The following is a 27,033-nucleotide window of genomic DNA, read 5'->3' as shown; positions in this document are numbered from 1 at the left end:
CCTGTACATATACAAATAATACACATACTTTCTCCCTGGGGGCTTCCTTAAAAAGCACACTTAACACTGTCTGTTATATTTTTGTTGGATTTGAAGCTACCATCATGCCATGGGGAAAAGGGGCCTTTCAAAAGTGGCTTTTTATAGTTATCTAAAAGAGATTTTCAAATATTTCATTTAGAATGCCAGTATTATCCTTTTCCGGAGAATGTGCTAGCTCACCTGGGCAGGCTTTGTGGCCTGTCTCACCCCCAATGTGGGACACAAAACATAATGAACTGTCCGAGCATGCATTCATTAACTAGTTCATTCATGCAACAAATATTTAGGTGCTGGGAAAGCAATTATGAGAAACTTGGCCCCAGTCCCCGCTTTCTCCAAGATCAGGCTGCCTAACAGTTGGGCAATCTGTTGCCAGTGGAGCCTTCTGGGGCGAGGAGGCTGCAGCTCGTTGCCAGCTGTGCAATCACAGGGGGCCACCAACGGAGGCTGGAATTTCATCTGTTTTGAGTCCATGGATGGGCATGTTTACAGCATTGGAAATACCATATAGCCCCAGTGAGCAGATGTCAAAGTATAAGTAAAGGACACTACATAATCATGTATGTTATATTAAAAATGTTAATCTACCCAGGATCCCAAAGGATAAAAAGAAAAATATTGTATTTGCTGTATTGTTTAATGTGGCTACTTGTACGTTTATGATTCATTCGACCAGTGGTGCTCTGAGCCCCCACCATGAGCCAGTCACTCACTGTTCGAGTCACTGGGGATGCAGTGGGATAGTCCTACCCCGTGGAGCATATTGATTATTGAGGGAGCCATACCAGGATCATGATGAAGGCGCAGACACAATGCGTTAGATAATGTGGTAAGTGGGAAGGAGAGAAATGTAAGGTAAAAAAAGGGGGGTAGGGTGAGAGACAATGTGACATTTTATAAGATCAGGGAGTGTCTCTCCGTGTTGTAAGGTTTGAGTGAAGACTTTAGAGAAGGGAAGGAGTGACCTTGCAGAAACCGGGGAAGGAGCCTTCTAGGCAGAAGGAACTGCAAGTGAGGAAGGAACAAGTGACTAGTCTCTGGGGGATGGTCGTCTTCTGGTGTGTGTCTGGAATGGGGGGACTTGGGGAGAAGGGAAGGAGACAGGCAGAGAGGTCCCGGGGGCTCAGACAACACAGGTCCTTAAAGGGTGCGGTGAGGACTTGGACTTTTGCTGTGGGCGAGATGGGAAACCATTAGAGGGTTTTGAGCAGGGGTGTGGTAAGATTCGGCTTAAGTTTGAACAGGCACTTCTCTCAAAACTGTGTGGCTGAGGACAAGTGCAGAAGCAGGAAGACCAGGTGGGGGAACACTGCAATGAGCCAGGAGGGAAAGGATGGTGTTTGGGACCCAGGTGGTAGCTGAGAGGTGGTGGGAAGTGACAGGATTTCAGATAGAGTCTGAAGGTGGGACTAACAGAGGTGAGGGACCACATATGAAAAGACTCCAGGATGACTGGGAGCTTTCATTCTGAGCATCTGAAAGGATGAAGGGGCTGGAGTGGAGTGTCCTTTAGTTTCAGACACGTAAAGTTAGGATCCAAGTGGAGCCCTGACCCGTGTGGCCCCGCTGGGCGTCGTCCCTCAAGGTGAAAGGTCTCCAGTTTGATTCTCCGTTGCCTGCGTGCCTGCGTTGCAGGTTTGGAGAGGCAACCAGTCGATGTTTCTCTCTTGCATCGGTGTGTCTTTCCCTTTCTTTCTCTGTTTCTTCCCCTCTCTGTAAAAATAAACAAAATCTTTAAAGAGAGAGAGAGAGAGAGAGAGAGAGAGAGATCCAAGTGGAGATCTCAAGTACATTTGGACATAGGAATAGGTCTGGAAATAGTAACAACTACCACTTAACTTTCTTTGAGTACTTTTGCATCAAGCACTTTTTCCAAGTGTTTTGGTCATTATTAAGCTCATCATCTCCTCAGGTGGGCACTGTTTTTAGCGCCATTTACAAGTGAAAACTCAACAGATAGATTAAGTAACTTGCTCCAGGCTATAAGGCTGGATCCAGGATCCTTGCAGTAACTTCTCAGGAGGGCGAGGGAGGCCAGGCTCTACCTTTGATCGCTTTCTCCTTGCTGGGTGCCTGTGGCCGTGAAGCCCTGGGGTGAGGGCACCTGGCTGCTCTCTGCCCCAGCCGGCCGCCAGAGGTCTGGCCCCGGGAGAAGAGTTCAGGGCCCAATACTTGCACTAATGTTGTGGCCCAAGGGCCCTCCATTCAGAACCTCAATAAAATGACTTCTCCAAGATTGCTAAGTGAACAATTAAAGTACATTAGACCAAATGAGAACAGTTTGTGAGATATGGGGACTTCGCCTCTTCCAGCTGCATTATTCTTTGTTTCTCTTTCCAAGGAAATATTAAAGCGTTATCTAACAAGTGTAAAGAACTAATGTGAAAATATAAATAATTAAAATAGCTTTTTTCCTAAGTAACTGAAGTCTTTTGATGTGTGGTTTTAATAAGATTTCACTATTTTTAAGGAACATATTTTAAATGTATATTAAATTGTATATTTCAAATGTATGTTACATTTTTATTTTTTAATCAAAGGAATATATTTTTTACTGTATATTAAATTATAAAGAACAATGGTACAACCCATCACCCAGTTTAGTAAATAGAATATTGTCATCACCCAGACGCCCTTGGGTTTTCCTACTGATCACTCCTTTCGAACGTCCCCTTTCCTCCCTTCTACGCCACCACTTTTCTGGGTTTGTGATAATGGTTATGGTACTTAAGAGTCTTAACAGTTACCCTACCTACCTGTGCATTAAACTTCATTTGTATAAATGGAATAATACTCTGTGCATTATCTCATGCTTGCTCCTTTAACACAACATTTGGTGAGGATATTATCTGTAGTTCCTTTAGTTTTTATTGCTGTGAATTTCACCATATTAGTATACCACAATTCATTTACCTCTTCTATTATTGATGGATATTTGAGTTGTTTCTACTTTGGGGGAATTAAGGATGTGCTTCAATGAGCATTCTTTTTGTTTTTTTCTGGAAAGAGTCTGAACATAAATCCTGGTGAACATATGTAAGTGGTTCTCCTGTATAAAAAAATCAGAGGGAAATTACTGTGCTGGAGGGTGTGTTTATCTTCAACTTTATCAGAAAAGACCAGTTTACTGGTGTTTTCCTATCAGCGGTATGTAAGAGTCTGAGGCCATGCTGCCTCACATATACTTGGAATTATCATTTCTATTTTTGTCATGTGGTGGTAGGGAGAACAGGAAATGGAGAGAGTAATGGTGTCTCCTGTGGTTTTAATTTGTATTTCTTAGATTACTAATGAGGTTGAACATCTTTTTTTTTCCATTTAGATGTTTTCTTTCATAAACTGCCTAGTCAGATATATTCTTGTTGGAGCATCTCTCTTTTTTTCTTGCTGATTTCTAGGAGTTTCTTGTGGATGTGATATATGGTAGGCATTATTTCCTGCCCTGAGGATGGTCTTTTTACTCTCTTTATGGTGCTTTTTGCTGCAAAGAAGTTCTTAAAATTCAGGATGTGAAATTTGTTTGTTTTTCTTTTATGCGGAGTGCTTTCTGGGCCTTGGTGAAGAAAACCTTTCCCTGTCCTGAAGTGATGAGCATATTTAGCTCTACATCTTCTAAAATACTTCTCAAATAGTGTTTCCCACTTTGACATTTGGTCTACTTAGAATTGATTTTTCTGTAGCATGTGAAGTAGGAATCTATTTTTTTCCTATAGTATTTTCCCAGTATCATTTCTATTTTATTTATTTTAAATGTATACTTATATTATTAAAAATTCTGTTGCATTCATACCTGAATAGTATGATTCTGCTTATTAATATGAGGAAAAGAGACATCTAGAATTTTGATTGAGAATGCAATAAATCTATAAACCAGTTTGTGGAGAATTAACATCTTTAACACATTAAATCTTTTTATCCCTGAATGTATTTCTCCCTTTATTTAGGTCTCCTTTATGGTCTATTAGTAAACTTTAGAATTATCTCCTGAGACCTTACACATCTTCTGTTAGGTTTATTACTATGTATGCTTCATAGTTTTAGTTGCTATCATAAATGCTACCTTGCTTTAAGTTTCATTTTATAAATATTTCTTGCTGCTGTTCAGAAATGTTTTAAAGTACCTTGTTAAAATTTTTACTTTGGTAATCTACCAGTAGGATCTTTGGGGGATTTTTTATGTACACAAAAATAATATCTGCAAATAATGAGTTCTTTTACATTTTTTTTTTTACTTCCTTCACCCGGTCTAGAGCTAATTCTGCAGTGTAAGCTGGTGGGTTTCCTTGAGTTCTTTAGTCTGTCATTAGAAATGGAGGAAATGTGAGGGTAAGAATGAAACTGTAAGACTCACGCATTTGGGTTCGAATGAAACTGAAATCTAAGTTCAGAAATAAAAGTAAACCCTAAAATCACTACTATCCTGTAGTGAGGTTTTAGAGTTTGATCTGAGGGTCATGAGACCTCCGCCAACTGATGTTGACCCTGGCACACTGAGGGGTGTCAGTGGCTTTTCCCTGTTCTGTATCCTGAGTGGAGCTGCTGCCAAACGAAAAACAAGGTCCAGCTGCCTGTTGCCACGGAAACCAAACTTGTGAGGAGAGTGCTGATGCAGAAGGAAAGAGGTTTACTTAGGTGCCACACAACCTGGGGGAATGGTGGACTTGCTTCTCAAAGACCGTTTCTATCTCCTGCTCAAGTCCACAGTTCTTACTGAGTTAGAAAGAGAAAGGCTTTTTTTCTAATGCAAATATCTTTCTAGCCTTTGGCTCACTCAAGGTCCTATCCATTCCTCTCTCTAGCTTTAGGGTGGGCTTGGGCTTTATCCACTCAATGTTCTAGCTTTCAGCAAGCTCAGTGTAAGGCTATTGCCCTGACACCATCTTGGCCAATGGGCAGAGATTCCCTTGGTGCTCCACTGACTGTTTTATGGTAGCAGTACTTCCTATACTTCCTTGCCTTGGGCAACTGTTGAAATCTCATAAGCTTTGAGCAATATCAAAGTAAGTCAAGCTCCATCCTGGCTGGTGTGGCTCAGTAGATTGAGTGCCAGCCTGTGAACCAAAGGGTCGCTGGTTCAATTCCCAGTCAGGGCACATTCCTGGGTTGTGGGCCAGGTCCCCAGTAAGGGGGTGTGCGAAAGTCAACCACACATTGATGTTTCTTTCCCTCTCTTTCTCCCTCCCTTCTCCTCTCTCTAAAAATAAAGAAAGAAGGAGCCTTTAAAAATAAAAACCCTTTTTTAAAAAAAGACAAGCTCTAAAGATAAACAGAGTACAACTCTTTACAGTGTATGCTTTTGATTTGTGATCCATCCCCAGGCCAACCACTGACCATGCCCTGCTGGACGTGCCCTTCCTTCAACTCGCTGGGCAGATGCCCTCTGACCTCTGAGAGCAGCTGGACCACGCATTCCGAAGACACCAGTAGTCCTAGCTGTGGACCCTCGTACACAGACCTGCAGTTCCTCAATGCGGAGGAGCAGCTGAGTGGCAGGGCTTCGGGGGCCGACTCGACTGGTAAGACGGAGCACCAAGCCGGAGGGCTTTGCAAATCACTTTTGGTGACCTGTTGCCATCACTCAAATCTCTGTATCCAGGCCTGTTTGAAGAATGAGTTCAGGTGTAGTCAAGTAGTGCAAAAGCTAGACTTCTGAGTGGTTCAAAATTGAATTGGGAATAAACCATGTATACCGGTTGACTGATTGCTTGGAAGATGATGGATACTGGGAAACCATTTGGCAATATATCTTAACGTGTAGTTTTCTGATGGTTCAGTACAAGTACTATTCCCTGTCAATTTTATTTCTCCTGGAATAACAACTATATGTAATATGCACAGGGTTGAATCTTTCGTCCTGCCATCCACATGTGCATTCCCTCTGCAGCAAGAGGGAGGTAGGCTAAAGCAGAGTAAAAGTAAACAGTTTGTTAAGCGGAATGAGAATCGGACTCGGCCACCATGTCTAGACTACAAATCATTGTGCAGTTATGCTTATTCTGTTGTGCCTGAATTGAGCTCTGCATCAGCATGCAACCCCGCTGTCCCACTGATTAAATTTCCAGTAGGTGTAGGATGGAATGCCTGCTGGCTCTGTGGGTGGAATACGGGCCTGTCAACAAGCACCGTCCTGTGTGCTAGGGTTAGGACGGCATTGGAAGGTTATTATGTATTCTTGACGTTTTGGTTATTGCGCCCAAGAGATTGTTTTCCTCTTAAAGTATTGGAGTTACTGGTAGTTTTTCTGTGGATGAAATCACCCACTGTGTCCAATGATATTTGTTTTTCCTTCTCAAATGTTGTCTAGGAATTTGTCTCTGGATCATTTTTCACACTTGAGTAACATGGCCCTCATGCCGTGTGCCATTGGGGGGCTCTACAAGGAGAAAGGATTCCAACAGGATTTGGCTTTGTATTTGATAATCTTGCAGTGAATTCTAGTGTATCACAGTCTCTCTTTTCATAAGCTATAATTTTTTGTTTTTTTTTTAAACTTCACCCAAGGACATGTCTGTTGACTCTAAAGAGACATTAAGCCACATTTCTTTTTAGTGTTTTGTTTTCACAGACAGTCTCTTAATTCTGGTCGATCCCCATGCTGATGAGCCAGCCAGTGGCTGAAGCATGCCCTACGCCCCCCCATCTGCACCATGGGGAGTGTTTCCCACCCATGGGTGGGTGAGGCTGTGCTTATCCCCTTCTTCTTCTTTTTTGAAAAAATATTTATTTATTTTTAGAGAGGGAAAGGACGGAGAAAGAGAAAGAGAGAGAAACATCAATGTGCGGTTGCTGGGGGCCGTGGCCTGCAACCCAGGCATGTGCCCTGACTGGGAATTGGACCTGCGACACTTTGGTTCGCAGCCCGCACTCAGTCCACTGAGCTACGCCAGCCAGGGCTGCTTATCCCCTTCTTTGCCTCTCCTTGCTCTCAACCTCCTTCCCAAGTCTTCCCGTAGAGGCCGCAGATGGTGGACCGGGTTAAGGACACAGACTCGGGAGTGGTCATTAAGGATGCAGCTTCTTCCCTGGCCTGCCCCAGGGATCTCGTTACTTTAGAGAGGTGGAAAATGGGGTCCTCGCTGCAGGGAAAGTCAAGATGTCTAGGTTCAGGCTCTTTCTTCGGTGGTCTCTCTACTAGGTGAGAATTGCTTCAATTCCTGAAGGTTCCAGGGGTGAAAATCAGAGCCCCAGCCTGAACTGGACAATGTTGCTCTGTCTCCAGAGCTTTAATTGTCTCCAGTTATTTTTAGTCTCTTTTCTAACAGTGTTACGGTTCACACTGAGAAATCCTCCCCTCTGTTGTTTCAGTCAGGGTCCTGGCAGGAAGCGGGTGGAACCCTCAGAGGGTTTACCTGAAGGAGTATCATGAGAGGACTACACACAGAGGTAGTGAGGGCTGGAATCACAGGAGATGGGCCGCCAGGCAGGTGCTCTGGTGACAGAAGGGACAGAGATTTGGTGAAGTGGGGAGACAGTGGGGGATAAATACCCAGGTTCAAGCTGGGGCTTCCCATCAGCAGATCTCAGCGGAAAGCCTCACAGGGCCACCACCAGGCCACAGAGCAGGTGAAGAAAGGTGGAAAATGGATTTGGGGTCACGGGTGGAGGTGAGCCAATAGAAAATCACCAATACATGCTAATCTCCACCAGGAAATAAATGGCCCGTGGGCTGGGGTCATGCCACAGCCACATATGCAAATCCAGGGCTCGAGAATGATGAGTGATACTCTTAGTTCTCTTCCTACGGCTACAGGGAGGCTAGAAGTGTAGCCTGTGGGCAACCGTCCTCTTGCAGAAGTAGTATGATCACAGCCAACACTTACTGGGCATGCGCTGTGTGCAGGTGGGTATGACCTCTGGCCTTTACAACAGTCCTGCAAGGCAGGCATCATTCTCCCTATTCTCTAGTCGATTCTGAGTCTGTGGAAGGTTAAGAAACTTCTCTAAGAGAACACTACTAAGATACGAATGAAACTGGATTCCAAAGTTCTAAAGCATTTTCCAGGGGTTCTCATACCTGGTGGGGCCCCCAGAATCGTCATGGTTATCAGTTTGCTATGTGACCTTCCAGACCTTCTGTACTGATAGGAATAGAGGACACACACACACACACACACACACACACACACACTATTGTTGCCTTGGGGGTTATTTTTAACCTAAACAATATCAAAGGCATTTTAAGTAGATGTGTAGCAGGAAAGCTTGAGGAATAAACTCTGATGTTTCCTTATCAGATATGAGTGTTTACAGATCACTGCTCTACGCCCACAGTATTGTGTTATGTAAACCAGTTTCTAGATACTGCATTGTGAAAAGAAATACCCTCACTCTTTAGTGAGGCAAGGGTCCAGGGTGGCGCAGGGGCTGGGGCCTCCATCTGCTTATGCTGGACCGGTCCTCTGTGTGTCACATCCACTACTCTGCCAGGCCCCGAGATGGCCAGCAGTGTGCTCCAGGGCCCCGGGACAGCAAGAACCCCTCCCTAGGCCCTGTGGCCAGTCTGCATGCAGTCCCTGCGGTGGGAACCCCATGAGGCTCTGCCTGCACACCCTGACCTGCACCGTCGGGGTGGTACTGTGGCTTTGAAAAGCCTTCAGCTCATCCTGGGTCCCAGGGTACACGGAAGGTGAGAAAAAACATGGTTTAGGAGAAAGACCAAGTGCTCCTAAACCGCTGGCATCTGTTCACCCACACCAGCAGTGGAGGATGTATAAAGACTTTCAGTTGAACTATTGAGCACTTCAAAGAAATCCGGCACCAGGCCTGTGGCCGTGGCCAGGCTCTGGGAGAGCCCTCCTTCAAGGCCGATGGCTCAGTCAGGGTAAACTGCACCCCTCCGAGGATGTGGAGCAGGCTCGCATCTGTCTCCATCTCCTCCGGACACATCATCTCCCCAGAACTTCCTTTCCTCACCTGTGAAGTGGAGCCGAGCATCCCCGTCCAGGCTGGGCGACGTGTGTGAAGGTGCCCTGCACAGCATGAAGTGCCGTCGGGGTGAAGGATAATTCCTGACCGAATAGCTCTGGGCCTTGCTTCCCTTGGGCATGGGAAAGGAAGGTAGTTACCGCCTACTCCTTTCTTGCCCCAAAGAGGGCTGTCAATGACACGCGTGGTGGGATGGGATCCCAGAGGGGCTTTGCAGCCCTCGGCAGTGAGCCCCAGGTCAGTGCAGAGGCCTGCGGGGATTTGGGCGTGACTTTCTGTGCTGACAGCTTGAGGCCTTTGGGGAAACTGCCGCCATGGGGAGACTGTTGTCATTTATCTGCTGCCACTCCCATGCCTTGCACGGGGAAGTGGGGGGGTGAAGAGTTGCTCCCTCAGCCCGGCTGTCCCGGGTTGTCCCTGGCAGGTGCTCCGTGATTCATCTCCTGTGTGGGGTGGGGCTGTGGAGCCCCCGCCGAGCCTGTTTATCTACCTACCTACCGAGGCCCCATTTCTCTGTGCTGCTGCTCTGCCCCTGGCGCACCCCTCCCTGTCATCCGAGGGAGCTGGCAGCCCCACAGGGCCATCCTGATTCTCAGTGTAATTGTGGAGGGAAAGACTCTGTGATCAGCCTGCGCTTTCTTCTCATTTTCTCACCGAGGGGATAATTAGGAGGAGCGAGGCAAACAAATCTCCTCACCTTGGCTAAATCATAGGGCTGGAGAGCTGCGCTGATGTTTGCTCTGGGATTCAGCTCTCCAGAGCGAACGGTGGGAGGATTGGGAGTAAGCAAGGTTCCTAATAACGCTCGCTTCCTCTCTCACCGCCTGCCTCCCCAGGGTCCCCTTCACAGTCAGAGCAGCTCTGTCGTGCCACTGACTTTATGTGGGTGAATAAACAGTAGGAGGGTCAGAGGGAATAGAAATAAGCCCTCTGCCTTTGAAGTCCGTTGCAACCAGGAAAGAGAAAGCACAGAAGAAGTGTTTGCAGTACCATAGGCTGCTGTTAAGTGGGGGGCTTCAGTTCTCGGTTTGTTTGTTTTTTAAAGCACAATTAAAGTGTAGATCTAGATATGGGATTAGAATGAACAGGCATACGTGCAATAGTGAGGAACAACAGGACTTGGTGAAGCGTGTTTAATCGTTGTCTGGTGAATGGATCCGGAAGGAAAGGAGTGAAATTGCAGGTGGTGAGTCACCTGCATTCCAGGCATCTGTGTCTCATTTGGGTTAAGATCCAGTATTTCTCCAAAGTGTGTCCACGGAGCAGCCCAAGAAAAACCAGCATGCTGGGGGCCAGTGCATTAGGCCACACTGCGTCCCCGCTGTTGGAGATATGTAGCATCTGTTAACTTATTAAAGACATGGAAAAGTCCTGATATTGTATGTAGGTATGAATCTGTGTATATGTACAATTTATACTTGTGTATTGTGTATATATGAATATATGTATATATATATATATATGTTTGTGTGTATATATACATATGCTATATGGATATATGTGTGTATGCCTGTATGTGTGTGTGTTTGTGTGTGTGTGTGTGTGTGTATATATAAATGTAATCTTTATAATGTAATCTTTATATGTAATCTTTAATGTTATTTATATATATATAAATGTAATCTTTCACTAATCCATACTGCCTACCTGCTCACCTGGTGTAGAAACCGAAACACACAACTGGCAACTCTGACTTGGAAGTGCACGCCATTGGTACAGTGTTGGGAAATCAGAAAAAAAAATACTTTGACAAACTTTCCTGGATTTACAAAGTTAGCCTTACTTTGTCTCAGGCTTTGTTATACCTTCTGGCCCTTTTTTTTTTTAAATCCTAGATTCAGCAGAACCAAGACTACATTATGCCAAACTTTCTTTGTATTTAAACCCTCGGGGGCTTTAGCACAAATATAGACCAGATGTTGTCAATTCATTTGCGTTTCACTGATCACAGTGGAGGTCTGCCAGAGCAGTAGAGTGTCCCCAGGGATTTGGGACTCATGTGTTCCCTCAGAAACAAGTGTTTCTGCTGGGTAGAAAGCTATGGGTTTGAGGTCCCAATTTTTGTAAGAAGAGCTCTCTAGATGCTCAGAAATTTTCTCCCGTCATTATTGGTTAAGGGTGATGATACAAAAGCATCCCTCGGGCTCCTTGCCTCTTTACAAGGCGTTGTGTGTGTCTCTGTGGCCTAGTCATAACCGTACTGCAGCTGGAAGAGCATTAGACCAGATTCAGGGGCCCAGGTTCCCAGTAAACTGGAATTATCATGTGCATGATGGGGCTACAGGGAATTCCTATTGTTCTTAAGGTACATTTGTGTTTTATGATTATTTTTACCTTCGAATATGTTTTGCTCGGAAAACAAAAGTTAGTTATTTAAGAATTTCCTTCTCCTAGCTCCAACCCTGAGTAGATTCTCTCCTGAGTTTTGCTCCAGGTCATGTCCCCATACCATCTGTTGGATCTTGGGCAGGAGCACTCTTTGCACAGTGGTCATCTCCCTGTCCAACTTGGGCCCTCCGGGGCAACAGTGATGTTGTCATGCTTGGCTTGTCCCCATGGTCTGGTCTCCAGCACCAGGCCTGGACCGAAGGAGGTGTCCAATGAATATTTTCCATTGTATTTCCACTTTTGACCACATTGCAGCAGCCTTGTGCCCTTGCCTCCCAGCTCAGAAAACAAGGAAAGCTTCCTTCGGTATGCCTTGGTTCCAAGTCTCGAGTCTAGAAAGAGAATTGAGAAAAATAGAAATGAGTTCCTTTGGTCATAATTTGGAATTATTGCGCTGAATACTTTAAATGTAAGTCCTCAAATTCCCTTGTGGAGGATGGGGTCTCTCTCTTGAAGGAGCTTCCCAGGTGAGTTATCTAACATTACTGCTTTGAGTGAGATTAGGAATCACTCACTAAAGCTCTTGGGCAAACTATTCAACACCCAGCAAACTCAGGCTTCACAAAGAATTCTGAGCTATCTTTTTTAGATAAGATGTTAACTCGGTCTCAACAAAGGATTGGTTGACATGAGGTCTCAGGTCTGTAAGGTGATTAGCCCCGAAGCCTCTGGAAGTAGATGTCTTCTTATTTGGTTTAAGATCCCAGTGGTTGGTTTGGATTCTTTAGCTATCATAGACCTGTGAAGTTAGAGGGAATTTAAGAGATTTTTTAGTGAGATTTCTCCATTTTCGGGATGAGAAAGCCACGCCCAGAAAGTTTAGTCACAGACCCAGGCCCTGTAATTCCTTGTCCCTTGCCCAGTCTTTGAATCGTTTAGAAACCTAAGAGATTCGTTGCCATTGCTGGTGTGGCCCAGTGGATTGAGCATTGGCCTACCAACCGAAAGGTCACTGGTTCAATTCCTGGTCAGGGCACATGCCTGGGCTGTGGGCCAGGTCCCCAACTGGGGACGCGGGGGAGGCAGCCAGTTGATGGCTCTCCCCTCTCTTTCTCCCTCCCTCCCCTCTCTCTAAAAATAAATGAATAAAATCTTAAAAATAAATACAAAATTAAAAATAAAATCCTAAGAGAATGGCTTTGGCTGGTGTGACTCAGGTAAACAAAAAGGCTGTTAATTCGATTCCTGGGTTACGGGCCAAGAGGGAACCCATCACAACGATGTTTCTCTACCTCTCTTTCCCCTTTCCACTATCTCTAAAAATAAATCAATAAAATCTTAAAAAAAATAAACAATAACAAACCTAACAGATTGTCTAGGCACAACTGGTCATTTTGTATTTCATTCCTCTTTGAACGTTTTCATTTTCTCCTTCCTTCTTTTTCCCCCTGAATTAAAAAATAAAGCCTCTTTTTTGAGGGTTTTGTTCACTTATGAAATAGTAGTTAAAAACAATGGAACCAATGGAGATGGAAACCCTGAGGTCCAAGAAAACATTCTTTTTTTCTTAATAGTACGTTTGACACATTAATGAGATGCGGTCATTGAAAGTCGCTTGACTCAGGCTACTGTGTTTTAGCTCATCCATTTCCCTTCGAGGTCATGAAACCATGTGGGGCAAGGTCAAGTGCTCTGTCATTCCCTTTGGGGGCTCTTTTATGGTGAGGTGCTGTCCGTCTTCTCCGAGACCTGTTCTTACCCACCTGGCTTTACCAGGGCATCGTGTACAGGGGCATTTCTTCCTTCCCTTCTCAAATATGTAGAGCTTTTAAACACTCCTTGTTCATGTTATATTAGTATAGGCTTTCTTCGAAAATGGGAGTTAATTTTTCATGCTTGTTTCCAGGGAGAGAATGAGTTCACAGCTTTACCTTGGGTCTAGTGAGGAACAGATCACACTACCATAAAGGGGCAGTTGTCATTGGTAGAATCCACATCTGCCATGAGCGTCAAGGCCAAATTCATGTTACCACCTTGTGGGTCATCTGGAAATAGAAGTCAGTGCTATACACAGGGTTATGAGGGTGAACAGGATGCCAGCCCTTTCCCGTGGCAGCACCGCGGGTGCTGATCGCCTCTGTGACAGTGAAATGGACGAGTGATTTTCCTTAGTGCTGTGTGGAGTGCTGTGTGTGTCAGTTTGCTGGGGCTGTTGTAACAAAGAACTGCAGGCTGGGTGGGATAAACCACAGAAAGTGATTTTCTCACATTCTGGAGACTAAACGTCAGAGATCAGCTATACAAAGTTGGATACTTTTGAGGCCTCTCTTCTGTTTCTTCACACAGTCTTCTTGCCTTTGTGCTTCTGAGTGTCCTGATCGCTTCTTTCTGTAAGGACAGGCCCACTGGAGCGGGCCCTCTTTAGAGACCTTGTCTCCAAGTATAGTCACACACCGAGGCACTAGGGGTTAAGATTTCAACAAGCAAATTTTGGAGATACACAATTCAGCCCATAACAGTAGGCAAATACAGCTGAGAAGTCCTCTCCTTCCCTGTGCAAAAGAGCCTCGTTGACACTATAAACTGTCAATATTGTCTTTCTGGCAGCATCATTAGCAGTGCCACTTGGTGTAGACCAGGGGTGTCAAACTCATTTTCACTGGGGGCCACGTCAGCCTTGTAGTTGCCTTCAAAGGGCTGAATATAATTTTAGGACTGTATAAATGTAACTACTCCTTAACTGGGGGCAAGGAGCTCAGTGTTGCCACCGGGTAGAAAGAAGGTGCTAGGCCGGATAAAATAAGATGGAGGGCCAGATTCGGCCTGTGGGCCTTGTGTTTGCCACCTGTGACGTAGGCACTGGATTTTGGATGTGACACTCCACTTACAGCCTATGTCCCATAGCCAGAGTAAGGAGAAAAGAGTTGTTCATGCTTACTAAACCCCTCAGTCAGCCTGTTCACCTGCTTATCTGCAGAGTGGCTTGCTGGTTCACCAAGGGCCTGGTTTATCTTGCTGGACTCACTGCCTTACATGACAATTCAAAAGTCACAAAAGAAGAAATACAAAGAAGTGATATGAAAAGGTGATTAATCCCCATAATTAGCTGTGCAAATTAAACAAGTATTTATGAGGCCTGTCCAGAAAAGGTCCAGCCATTGTTAATAGAACGAGAATGATTTATGCAACATCAGTGTAACCTGGCAGCGAAGGACAGTGGACTGGAATATGCATGCGTGAACAATGACGACTTCACTGTACTAGTCAGTGGGGACGTTGAGTATGTGCACTGTGTGGCTATTGCATTCAAAATGACTGAGCGAGTAGATCTGCATCAATTTTGACTTAAGCTTGAACATTCCTCCATGGAAACTATTCAGATGATTCAGAAGGCCACAGCTATGGTCAGCTGGTGATTGGCAGCTTCATCACGACAATGAGCCCACTCATGCATCACATCTCGTGAAGAGTTTTTTGGTGGAACATCAAATCACCCAGGTGACTCTGCCCCCTTACAGCCCAGATTTGGCACCCTCCAACTCAGCTTTCCCAACTGAACATCACCTTTGAAAGGGAAGTGATTTCAGACAGTCAGTGAGATTCAGCTGATGGCAATTGGGAGAACTGGGTGAGGTCTCAAGGTGCCTACTTTGAAGAGGAGTGAAGCATCATTGTCCTGAGTATGATGTGTCTTGTATCTTCTTCAATAAATGTCTCAATTTTTCATATCATATGGCTGTATACCTTCTGGATAGACCTGTTATGTCAGCTTAGTAAAGGTGGAAGGACTTAGCCTGTCCGGCGGTAAGGGTGGAGAATTGGGAATGTGCACGCAGGGACTGTGGAAAGGCCTTTCTGGAGGGCGTTCTGGCCATCTGTGTCAGTTTAAATGTCATGCTCTTTAACTGTTACCTTATCCCGAGGAAATAATTAGACACATGCCTGTGTGTGCAATGCAGCACTGTTTATGTTGGCAAAAGCAAACAAACAAAACCCAAATATCCAACCAAATACCAATTAAAATGGAATGCTGTGCAGCCATGGCAAGTGTTGCTTTTCTATTGTGAATTGAGAAAGGTACATTGCAGAATAGAATGTATCATTGTTTTGCTATATTGGCCTCCATATAGTTTTGTTATATTAGCACATGTGTATATGTGTATACACATATGTACCTACATACATATATACCTTTCTGTTTGTAAATATATAGAAAAAACTTCAATAGGATGTATATCCCCAACTGCTAATATTGATTATCTTGGCACAGAGACTTTCATTCCTTGTTACTTTATTTCTTTAAAATCTGAATTATTTATAATAATCACAGGGTCACTCGAAAACTCAGAAAAAAAGAAGACTGAAAATATTTCTACTTAAAAGTGAAATTAAATGTTATTGGAGCTATTTAAAAGTATTCTTTCATGACGGATGTGTTTGTTTGGGGGCTGGCTGGTTTGCTTTGGGGGGGAGGGCTAGTGTTTCAAATACTGCCGTCTTTGTGAAAGAGCACCGTGCTTCTGTTTAACTTTGCACCGCCTCAGGCCGGCTGCTGTTCTTTGCAGAAAGAGGGTCTGGTATAATGGAAAGCCATCCTCTTCTCAGTTTGACAGACCAGAGTCAAACACCAGCTCTGCTACTGCCCTGCTCTGTGGTATTCAGCCACTTATTTAACCTCGATGACCCTTAATTTTCTCAGCTGTAGAATGAACATCATAAGAATAATCTTGAGCACGCACGTTTGCTCTGAGGGGTATATGAGACCAGGGATGTGAAGCCCTGGAAGATAATAAAGAGCAGCCATTAGAACAATAACAATATAATATAGCTTGCAGAACTCCTCCTATTTTAGAGCTAGGATTTATTCTGTGGGAAGAAAATGTTTTAAAGTTCTAGCAAACAGCTGACTTGAACCCAAAAGTTCTATTTTGTGTCCTCGGCGAGTTTTTGTAAACTACCCTTACAGAAAGGCAGTTTCTTTTATTCTTTCAGTTTTTGTTGACTGGCGGGCGGGCTCACCCAACACGCTTTGTGAAACCACTTGTGTCCATGGTATTTTTCTGCAGAATTGGAATCAGGAAGAAAAGCTTTTCTGAGTAGAGGTGGGAGCGGGCACTGGGCAGGCGTAGGGAGCGGCTGCCGGGTTTGCTTTCATAAATTGCCTCTCCCCTCCTCCTGGTCAAGATTGGTTTGTTTGTACAAATTGGTCGCCTCAAGCAACACATTATTAGTTTGAGCCAGAATGTATCCCAGGAGACTTAACTGCTTTCCCTTTGCCAAGTAATTGTCCTTTTCCCACAGCGGGTGCTGGGACTGTGGGGGCATTTTCCATGTTTTCATATTTCAGTCCTGTTCCCCCACCTTTCACTGAGTACCTATATTATTTGCAAGGCACTATGTCTTTTTACTGCATTTAGAAAGCAACCAGTTTGAGCTCGCAGTCTTTATTTTCCACTCCTGGATGTTCCGTCCTTCCTTCAACCCTCAGTGCTGGTGTCTAAGGAAAGAAGATTATGTTATTGGTCAAAACATTCACTGTCCCCCCAGGATGTGGGCCCCCCCTAGCAACAGGATGAGATTCTTGCCCCACTGACATCAGGCTTGGCCATAAGATTCACTTTTTGGCCCGTGAGATGCAGGTGGAAATGACATTCCAACCTCAACTTCCATGTGTTTCCACTGCGCTCCTTTTCCCCTTTGTCAGAGTCACCCACCCTGCCCCACATGCTGCCCTCAGACCCTGGCCTGGACCCTGCTCAGTTGCTCTTCTGGCTTTTCTTGTCCCCACTCCCCACTTCTAGACCACAGTCCCCGCACCCAGGACTTCAGGATCCTCTGCACAGATAGTTACAGACGGCTTCCAGGCCCCTCCCGGAGCTGTGCACCCGAGTGCAGCCCTCATGCTCCTGTGTCCCAAGGCCCGCAGGGGCTGGGAGCTGAGCTTGGACGTGTGGACAGTGTAGCCTTCGCAGTGCAGGAGGGAGCGAGGTGCAGGAGGGAGCAGGCCTCAGGCTAGGGGCTGCTTCCCACTGCATGGTGATGTTTCTGCGGGGGGCTCCGTGGAGTCCAAGAAATCACAATTCTAGTTTGGCCTTCTGGGTTGTTATGAACATAACATTGATCAAGGAGGTTAGGACATACTTTATTTAACAGTTTTTAGCTTGGTCTGTACTTTTAAATGCTGAGACATACATTATGTGTATCTGCACCTGGAGCTTTAGGGCAGTGTCCATGGAGGCGGGGGATAATAAGTCTGATATTTAGACAGGGGCTTCTCTCTCGGCCCTGGCCCTGGAACAGTGGGGGAGCACAGCAGCAGCTAGTCACGATGGACGTAATGGGAGAAAGAAGTCTTTATCATTGGAAGCCACCAAGATGCCGGGGTGATCTGTTACTGTGGCATAATTTATTTAGATTAAGGTCACTAATTCCAAATGAAGAGGTGACATTCATTGAAAGTATCTGACTTCACCCACGTGAAATGTGGTGTTGGCAGAGTTTTTGTGATTGAATGCACAGTCGCACTCCCCAGAAGAGTGTGGAAGAAATCCTAGGAGTTGACTGGAGTTGCATCTCTTGACCGCCCAGCTGCCCTCATTGCTGCTCCTGCATCTCTGGCGTTCAGTGGACTTGGAGGCCTGTCTCCTGGGAGTGATGGTTTGGGTCAGCAACACATCTGTGTGGCTTCACTTCCCGTGGCCCTCCAGAAACAGAATTCAAGGCCAGACTTTGGGGGGGGGGGGACAGAAAATGAGAAGACATAAATAAAGGCTTTAGCATGAACTATGTATGTCTTTATTTTTAAAGATGTATCCATTATCTATGAATTTCCATTTTAATGTGTCCACCAGCCATCCATCTCCCATCTTGTACCAAAAAGAACTGTTCCGAAGGATGCTCTTGGGGCCATATCTGTTCAGATCATATCAAATGCGAGGCAGCTGCCGGAACTGAAAGTAAGTTCTTTCTGATTGGAAACAAAGAAAAGTCACCTGGTCCTCACTGGATGTGAGACCACGAAGTTGGCCCAGGCAAGTCAGATGCAGACATTTGTAATGTACATTTTGATAAGTTATGATTTAGGTGAAAACACACTGGTTTTCAAAAAGCTTTCAGATACATGTTACTCATTCTTTATTATAGCTGTGACATAAGCAGAAAAATGTCCTCCCTTTTGCAGAGGGGGAATTGAAGGCTTATTAAGTTTCAATGATTTGCCCCTCTGTTATGCTACCAAAATTAATATTGGTATTAGGAGTATTAATATACCCATTCACGTATTAATTTGCAGTATATAACACACATTAATGATTAATATATTTATGTTATATATTAATACCTATTATATGTAAATAATTTATGTAATATCCTTATGCAGGAGGCTTACGGTGGTAACAGCTCTACAATTTCAAAGGCTCAACACAGTTCAAGTTCATTTCTTATTCACACCACTGAGAGAGCTGGGTGGTGACAGGGTGTTGTACTCCAGAGTTCAGGGGCCCAGGCTACTCTGCATCCTCAGAATTTCCCCCATTCAGGCGCCAGGGAGGAAATGGAGGTGCATGTTCCGTTGGCCAGAACTCTGGGCCTGGCCTCTCCTTATCACCAGAGAGGCTGGAAAATATGGCCTAGCTGTCTCCTGAAAGAAGAGAACACAAATATTCATGGACACAAGACATCTGTACCACAAACATTGTAGAAATTATAGTGTTTATCTCCCTTGATTAGAGGGGCGCTGTTTAAGATCTGTAGACCATTACGTTTCTGCCCAGCCTTGTCGAGGTGTAATAGACATACAATAAACTACACACACTTAAAATGCACAATTGATGAGCTTTGACACGTGTACAGCTGCGAAGTCATCACCGTAATTAGGGTAATGAACAGATCTGCCACCCCCAACAGTTCCTGGTGCTCATTTGTAATTGCTGCCTTTTCACTGCCTGCCCCACCTCCCACCCCAGGCACTCACTACTCCACCTACACCATTTATTTGCATTTGCAAGAATTTTTTATAAATGAAATCATACACTGGGTTCTCTGATTTGGCTTCCTTCAGCATAATTATGCGCGGATTCATCCATGTTGCACTTAACCCCACTTGATAATACCGGTCTGTTTCTGAGTGTTCACTGGTGGCCCACTTGAACTCCACGTGCACAGGGACTTTCTGTTGTCACTGGTGTATCGCTAAGTGCCTGACACATAGTATAGTTGATGCTCAGTAATTATATGCCGAACAACTGCATATTCACCTCCAGATTACACTATGTATTTACGGATGCGCCTTGAGGGTAAAAGCCAGGCCGACGTCTGATTCATTACTAGATCATCTCCAACACATTGCCTAGAATAGTATACAGTCAATACTTGGCTGAAAAACAGAAGTCAACAGTGAGAAGAGAAGAAAATTTCTCAAGATCCACATGACTCAACTTTAGTTTCAACCAAAGGTTATTGAGCACCTCTCTTTGCCAGGCACCACCAGGTGCTTACGTGTATGTGGTCTCATCTCAAGTTCCCAGTGATTTTCACGATCTCACACTCACATTCCGGTCAGACCTTGGGGCCAGGACTAGAGACCTCCAGGAGATTCCACAACTTCCCCAACAGCTACCTCCTTTCCTGCCACTGATGTAGCCCCACCCCCTCCTGACTCATGGTCTCCCTCAGCCCTGCTGTCGGAGGTGGCAACCCCTCTGTCCCCCTCACTCACCAACTCATTCACTCACGCCGTCCTGGGCCATCTTGTATCTTTCAAACCTTTGCTGATGGCGAGAAAATAGCCCTACCTCCTCTACCTATGCATTATATACTTATAATTCCTTGTCCTAAACCAGGGGTGTCAAACTCATTTTCACTGGAGGCCACATCAACCTTGCAGTTGCCTTCAAAGGGCCAAAATAATTTTAGGACTGTATAAATGTAACTATTCCTTAACTTTTAAGGAGTTAAAATTATATTCAGCCCTTTAAAGGCAACAGTGAGGCTAATGTGGCCCCTGGTGAAAATGAGTTTGACAGCCCTGTCCTAAACTGTCTTATCCTCCTCTCCCTGTGGCCCCGATCTCCTGAACCTTGGAAGAACTGGCATAGTCTCCTTCCCTCCCTGTGGCTTTTATGCCATTGTTGAGCTGCCCTGATTCCTCATTTTAAAATAAACTTCAGTGTCCGTTTCTGCTGCCTCCTGCCCAGGTCATGCATGTTGCATTGCTGACTTTGGCCCTTGACTTAAGTCTTGTCCAAGCCCCTCTTCCCCAGCATGGCATTTGCAGTGCTCTCACTACGACAGCTGCTGCCTGAACAACTCCCGGCTGGAAGGATGTGCTCTCCAGGGAGGCAGCCCGTTCCATGTGCAAGCAGAGGTGACTGTCTACCCATTAGCCCTGTGGCAGCTGCCCAGTTGGAACACCAGCCTCCCTATTTGTTAGCCGTTGGACCTTGCATGTGGCACTTACCTTTTCTGAGCTGCAGTGCCCTCATCCACAAAGTCAGAACAATCCTAGTAGTAATTTCATAGAGTTGTAAAGATGAATAAAAATGTACTTATTGCTCTTAGGAAACTGCTTGATATTATAGATGTGTTTACTAAGATGTCAGCTCTTCTAATACCATAATAATAATAATTATTATTATTATTAATAATAATAATTATTATTATTATTATTATCACCATGTCTTTGATCCACAAAGAACAGATCTAATATTTTTTTCTTATGAGAATTTCTCCCCTATTTGAAAAGAGCTGAACATCCTCAGTCCAGGTGATAATTTACTTGTAAACTCTTTACTTGAGCAGTTTGCAGTTCAGCTGGTTTTACAAAGATGACAAAATAATTTCAAGGCCCTGAAGTAGGTTTGATATACTCAAGCTCACTTGAAAACCTCGACAGTAAAATACAGAGGCTGGCAGAAGTAATGCCTGCTTGAGTGTGGTTGGTAGGGTAATAATATGAGTGTAATAATTTATAGTTTTAATTTGAACATTTCACTTAAAGTGTCATATGATGTGCTGGACTGTGATATTATGTTACAAAATTACATGCTTTTGATTTTGTAATAACAGACTTTGTAATTAAAAAGGGGTGTTATTTGTGCTAGACCCTGTATTTTTAGTATCTGAATAATGATGACTTCTTCCCTGGAATTTCTATCCCCATAAGAGAGATTTTAAAAAGCATCAACAAACAAAGTCTAACAAGGAAACAGTTAGTTTGCTAGTTTCAAAATAGTGCTTAGTTATGATGTATATAAAGTGCATTTTTAATTGTTACTTATGTGCTATATACTTGAACATTTTACAGTATGCAAATGCTACTATTTTCAGAGTCATCCCAAATCGACAAAGCAAGCTGGATATCCTCCTTTGCTAATAGATGGCATTGGGCAAATAGGCCGATAACTGAGAGACCAGGGAGGACCTGGCTTAAGGGTGCTGCCTGTGACAGCCACACAGTGAGAGTATAATTTCCACCAAACCCACCCCCCTCCTCCTTCTGGTGACACAGAGGAATTTGGGGTTCTGTTTGTTTGTTTTAGGAGTTTGGATTTGACAGGCCTGTGGGCTGGGAGAAATCCCTTGCCTACTCTAACGGGGTTATAACCCCCTATACGTCTTTATTACCCCTTTTATTGCTGACCTTTGGTTTCCAAGGAGGATCTGCTGTGTTGCTTGAGAAGGAAGATCAGTCTCTCAAACAGCCATGGAGTGTGCTCCCTGGGAAGATGACAGGCCAAGGCTTCAGCGCAGTGTGGAGGAATGCAGGAGGGTGGGCCTCCTTCTCATCCCCTGGTGGCTGGAGGCAGGGCGACAAGGAAGTGGGCCCCTTGGGGGCTTTTGTGTGGTTTCTGGGGCTCTCACCTCCATTAGCTGCTCTGCTTGAAGAGGAGGGAGCGTGCAGCTTTGAACCCTAGTTTCGAGTGGCCTCGAGGGAGTTCTCTTTCTCATTTGTCCAAAGCTAGAGGTATGCGGAGAGGCCGGCTTTGTGGAATCATTTGAGGGTCTTGGATCCAAATTCATTGCTTATATTGGTGATCAGTGGCTGCAGGTATGAGGAGAAGATGGGTAGGCTCTAGCAGTTTTGCTTGATCTCTCTCCACCCTCCCAGTTGTGTTGAGCTGTGGTCATGCCGAAAGTCTGTGCTGGAGGCACCAGGACATGAGGTCCGCTCAGAGCTCTGCCCTTCAGGAGCAGTTTCCCAGCCCCTGGACAGCGTTCGCACTGCCTGGCAGGGCCTCTGAGTGGAACGAGTGAAAGAGCAGATGGAAGGAAATCAGCACTGTGCCCGACACGATGTCTGTCCACGTTTCCAAAGATCTGCAGGGCCAAATTCTTGTTGCTTCCAGCAAGCATCCAAAGCATCTGCAGCAGTGAGGAAGGGACAATAACATTCTAGATGTCACAAAGAAGGCTTTTATTTGCCTCAGCCATCGGGTGGCGTGCACATGCCAGTGCACATGCTGCGCACATGTGTTTCCGGGTGCTGGGGCCTCGTCCGTGGGTCTCAGTCCCACTGGCATGGTTTGCCCTGTGACCTTGGTGGTGCCATTTCAGGGCAAACCAATGGGAAATGATTAGGCAGGCTCTAAATGTGAGCAGGACTCTTAGTCACCGTTTCTCCTGCTTCTTTCCTCGCCCTGACATCACCACTAGGCAGCTTGTTGTGGCTCGTTCTCCAGAAAGGTAGAGGGGAGTCTACTGCTTAGTTTTGTGTGTTAGGCCAGCTATCTCAGGGCATGGTGGGTTTTTGAGTGGGGGCTAACAGATGCTGTGAAAGGAGGTAATTCCTGCCCTGAGGGAGCTAATCTGGGAAAATAAAACCAGCATACCTGAAATAATTAGTCAGCAATTAAGTGCTAAGTCATGTGCTCCTGACCAACCCCGTGTTTGCAGTGCAGTGCAGGGTGGGTGAATGAGGGGGCAGGCGCTGCCTCCCTGGGGGCCTAGTGCTGCGCCTGCCGATGGATTGAGCAGTGTTGTTGTATTAAAACAAATGCAGCTTATGGCAGGCCCGTCTCCCTGGGTCTCTCCTAATGCTCCGCGCCAGAGCAAACTGTAGCCTCTGCCTGTACGCTGCAGGCACTGAATCGGGTTACACAGTGGGGAAAAACTAAAACGAACAAATCAGTAAATAAATGCATGTGGTGGGGCCTTTCCCACATCTTTAAAAAAATTGTCAGAATTTTAATTTTAAGCATTTCATTATAAAACATTATTATAACGTGAAAAGACATTTTAAGGGGAAAAAAGCAGCCATGTCTAATCACACATGCCTACACAATTATCAAAGACTGGAGCTCATTTGTAGTTTCTCCGGTGTCAGCCCAGGGCCTGGCACACAGAGGGGCTCAGTGAATGGGAATGACCAAGCCTACTGGTCACTGTTAGAAATGTCCAGTCAGTGGCTTTATAAAGGGGGCCACATCAGCGCCTCCTGCATCCCAGGTGCTCGACTGCATTACTGCCCCGACTTGTCACAGTGTGAGGGGTGTAGGCTCAGCATGGTGAGGCAGCTAGGGCAGTGCTTACTTAGAAGCATCCCAGTAGACCACGGAGCCTTCCTGAGACACAATAAGAATAGAGAGGTGGGTGCGTAGGATGGGTTGCTTCCCCCACCATGCGTGGCTTGTGTTAAAGTTTCTCCTTTACACCTGTGGAAGAGGATGTTAATGTATCATTGTGCCTCCCCCTCCCCCCTCCCCCCTACCAAACTCCCCAAAGAGCATTCTCATTCTAAAAGCGTCACTGCCAAACAAGTCCGTGCTTTCTGCTCACCTGCTTTTCGGGTAAAGCAGGCTTACTTACCTGTTGGTACTTGAACAGCTTTGAAGAGTCAGTCCCAGGCCTAGCTGATGTCAGACAAGTGAAAACTGATTCAGCTTCTCCTGTCTAAGATTCCCTCTGCCTTTTCTCTGTTTCCCATCAAACGATTAAGCCACTGGAAGGCTGATTGGTCCATACCTTCAGTCTGGGTTCACTGGATTATTAGTTTCCTAGGGTTGCTGTAATAAGTTACCACAAACTAGATGGCCTAAAACCAGAGAAATGTATTCTCTCATAGTTTCGGAGGCCAGAGATCCTAAGTTAGTGTGTCAGCAGGGCCATGCTCCCTCCAAAGGCAGTAGGGAAGAATCCATCCTTTCCTCTTCTGGTTCCTGGCGCTTCCTGGCAGTCCTTGGCATTCCTTGGTTTGTGGCAGCGTACCTCCAATCTCTGATTCCATTGTCACTCTTTCTTCCTCCCTGGGTCCCCCTATCCCTTCTTGTGAGGACAGCAGTGATTGGATTTAAAGCCTAGCCCTAGGATTCACTTCCTAGTTCAGGATGGCTCCGTCTGAACTACAGTCATATTTGCAAAGACTCCATTTCCAGATAAGGTCACATTCACAGGTTCTGTAAGGATTTAGGCCTACCTTTTGAGGTGGGGGAGGGGCATAGTTCAACCTACTGCACTTGGTGAGCCCTGAATGCACTTCAAGGCCAAGTCAAGGGTAATGACAAGACTGATTTACTTTTCTTTTCGAGGAAATTGATGTCCTCTCTGGTTTCTGGTGATCCTGCTTCCCTCACTTGCCCCAACCCTGTGGGTTACCAATAGTACTTATTTTCAGAATAGCCAACTGGGATAATTAACTTGGGAGCAAATAATGAGCTTTTTAATTCTTACATGTAAGTTTATGAGCACAGACTTGTTTTGCTTATTTTTATTATCCCCAGCATCTTGAAATATTAAAACCATCATTAGTTTAGGGCAAAGTAAAGCTAATAGGACCTGTATTCATTCCCCTTACATTTGCTGAGCAATTGCTCTTTGCCAGGCACTGCCCTAGGTGTGGGGGAAAGAATGGTGAACCTAGTAGTAACTGCTAATTGATTGAAAATTTACTATTTGTTTTGGACACTCGCTATTCTCATTTTATAGATGAGAACACTGGGGTAAGGATGTTAAAAAGTTTAACCGAAGTCATAGAGCTCACAGGCGACAGGATCAAGGTTCAGTCTGAATGATGCCCTGTGGGCCAGTCTGGCTCTACCCTTTGATCGAAAGTTCTGAATAACGTTTCTTAGTTTTTTCCCCCAGAAATCTAATGAAGTAGTTTTTTTTTTTAAGATTTTATTTATTTATTTTTAGAGAGGGGGAGGGAGGGGGAAAAAAAGAGGGAGAGGAACATCAATGTGAGATAGAAACATTGATCTGTTGCCTCTTGCACGCGCCTTGACTAGGGATCACAACCGCAACTCAGGTATGAGCCCTGACCAGGAATTGCACTTGTAAACTTTTAGCTAGTGGGACAACGCCCAACCCACTGAGCCACACCAGCGTAGGCATAGTGGTTTTTTTTTGTTTTGTTTTGTTTTAATTTATTTTTAAAAATTATTTATTTATTTATTTTTAGAGAGAGGGAAGGGGAGGGAGAAGAACATCGATGTGCAGAAATACATCAATTGGTTGCCTCTCGCACGCCCCTAACTGGGGGCCTGGCACACAGCCCAGGCGTGTGTGCCCTGACTGGGAATCAAACGTCAACCTTTCGATTCGCAGGCCGGCGCTCTATCCACTGAGCCACACCAACCTGGGTATGTTTTGTTTTGTTTTGTTTTCTTAAACCAAATCATCTTTTTAGTATAATAGAATTTAATGAGATATGTAGATAGAAAGGAACTGATATATCCATCACTGAACAGAACACCTTGTGGCCAAAAACATAAATTGAAAATATATGCTTTCAGTTAGGTAAATGTAAACCTTTAATAATAAGAGCATCCTGATTAATAAATGAAGAAGTGATGGGAGAAAATCACCATTTCCCAGTCCCAGTGGAGTAATGCCTAAGAACTGATTCTCAGTTGGCTGCTAAGTGCACAAAACCAGTGGTAATCAAGTGTGAGTTGCCTCCTGATGGAAGACCACCCATCAACTAGCTGTTTTATCAAAAATCAAATCTGAATTTGATCAAACCTCTAGATTTATCTTTGAATTTGTAGTAAACCACGTCATCAAAATGTGGGTTGTAGGACTATGTATATGACAAAAGAAAACAAATTATTAACAAATAAATTGCAAAGACAAAAATAAAGCTGGAAAAAGAAACTTTAGATTAAAAAAAGACATTCATCAATTAATTACAGGATTGATTTGAACAAAGTGCAAAAGAAATCCTTGAGGCATTTGGAGAAAATTTTACACTGGTCAGATATTGGATAATAAATAACTATAGTTCATTTTGGGATGTAATAACATTTTGGTTTCCTTTACAAGCAGAATCCTTATCCTTTAGTGATACATACAGAAATGTTCATGGATAAAATGATATGATACTGAGATTTGCTTCAGTGTGTCCCAGAGTGGGTAGGGATAGAGGTGAAACAGGATTTGGTTGAATTGATCATTGCTGAAGCTGGTGATGTGTACGTGGAGTTTTGTTACACCTTCCTCCCAGTTTTATGTACATTTGAAATATTCCATAACCAAACGCTTAAAATTAGTTTCATAAATATGTGAAAAGGAAGTAGTTCAGAAGGTCTGACAAACCAAGAGGAGTGGAGGAACGGTCTGTGTCCACTTGAAAATAAGTTGGTCCATTTCTACTAGAATTGTGCTCTCTACCTAGTTAGTGTTCTAAGGGACCTATTCTGGGAACACCAGCTGAGTAGACCAAGGTGGGGGGGGCGCAATGAACAACAGAAACAACTTGGTTTCTCTGTTAAAGCAACTATCATGCTCCAGACAACACATTTC

At 44.7% G+C, this 27,033-nt stretch overlaps 1 protein-coding gene across 2 annotated transcripts in view; it reads left to right on the top strand.

Moving 5' to 3' along the window:
* Nucleotides 1-27,033, top strand: part of STON2 (stonin 2) — a 124,257-nt gene that overhangs the window by 40,059 nt on the left and 57,165 nt on the right. For both annotated transcript variants that reach the window (XM_045822125.1, XM_045822124.1), the window contains exon 4: nt 5,361-5,558. In XM_045822125.1, coding sequence (XP_045678081.1) covers nt 5,361-5,558 — 198 coding nt within the window. The remainder of the gene's footprint in view (nt 1-5,360; nt 5,559-27,033) is intronic.

This window comes from Phyllostomus hastatus, unplaced genomic scaffold (assembly GCF_019186645.2).
Source record: "Phyllostomus hastatus isolate PE091 unplaced genomic scaffold, TTU_PhHast_1.1 phas_scaffold_501, whole genome shotgun sequence".
NCBI lineage: Eukaryota > Metazoa > Chordata > Mammalia > Chiroptera > Phyllostomidae > Phyllostomus > Phyllostomus hastatus.
Note: the sequence above shows the minus strand (reverse complement) of the source record. Positions and strands in the feature narration are given on the sequence as shown.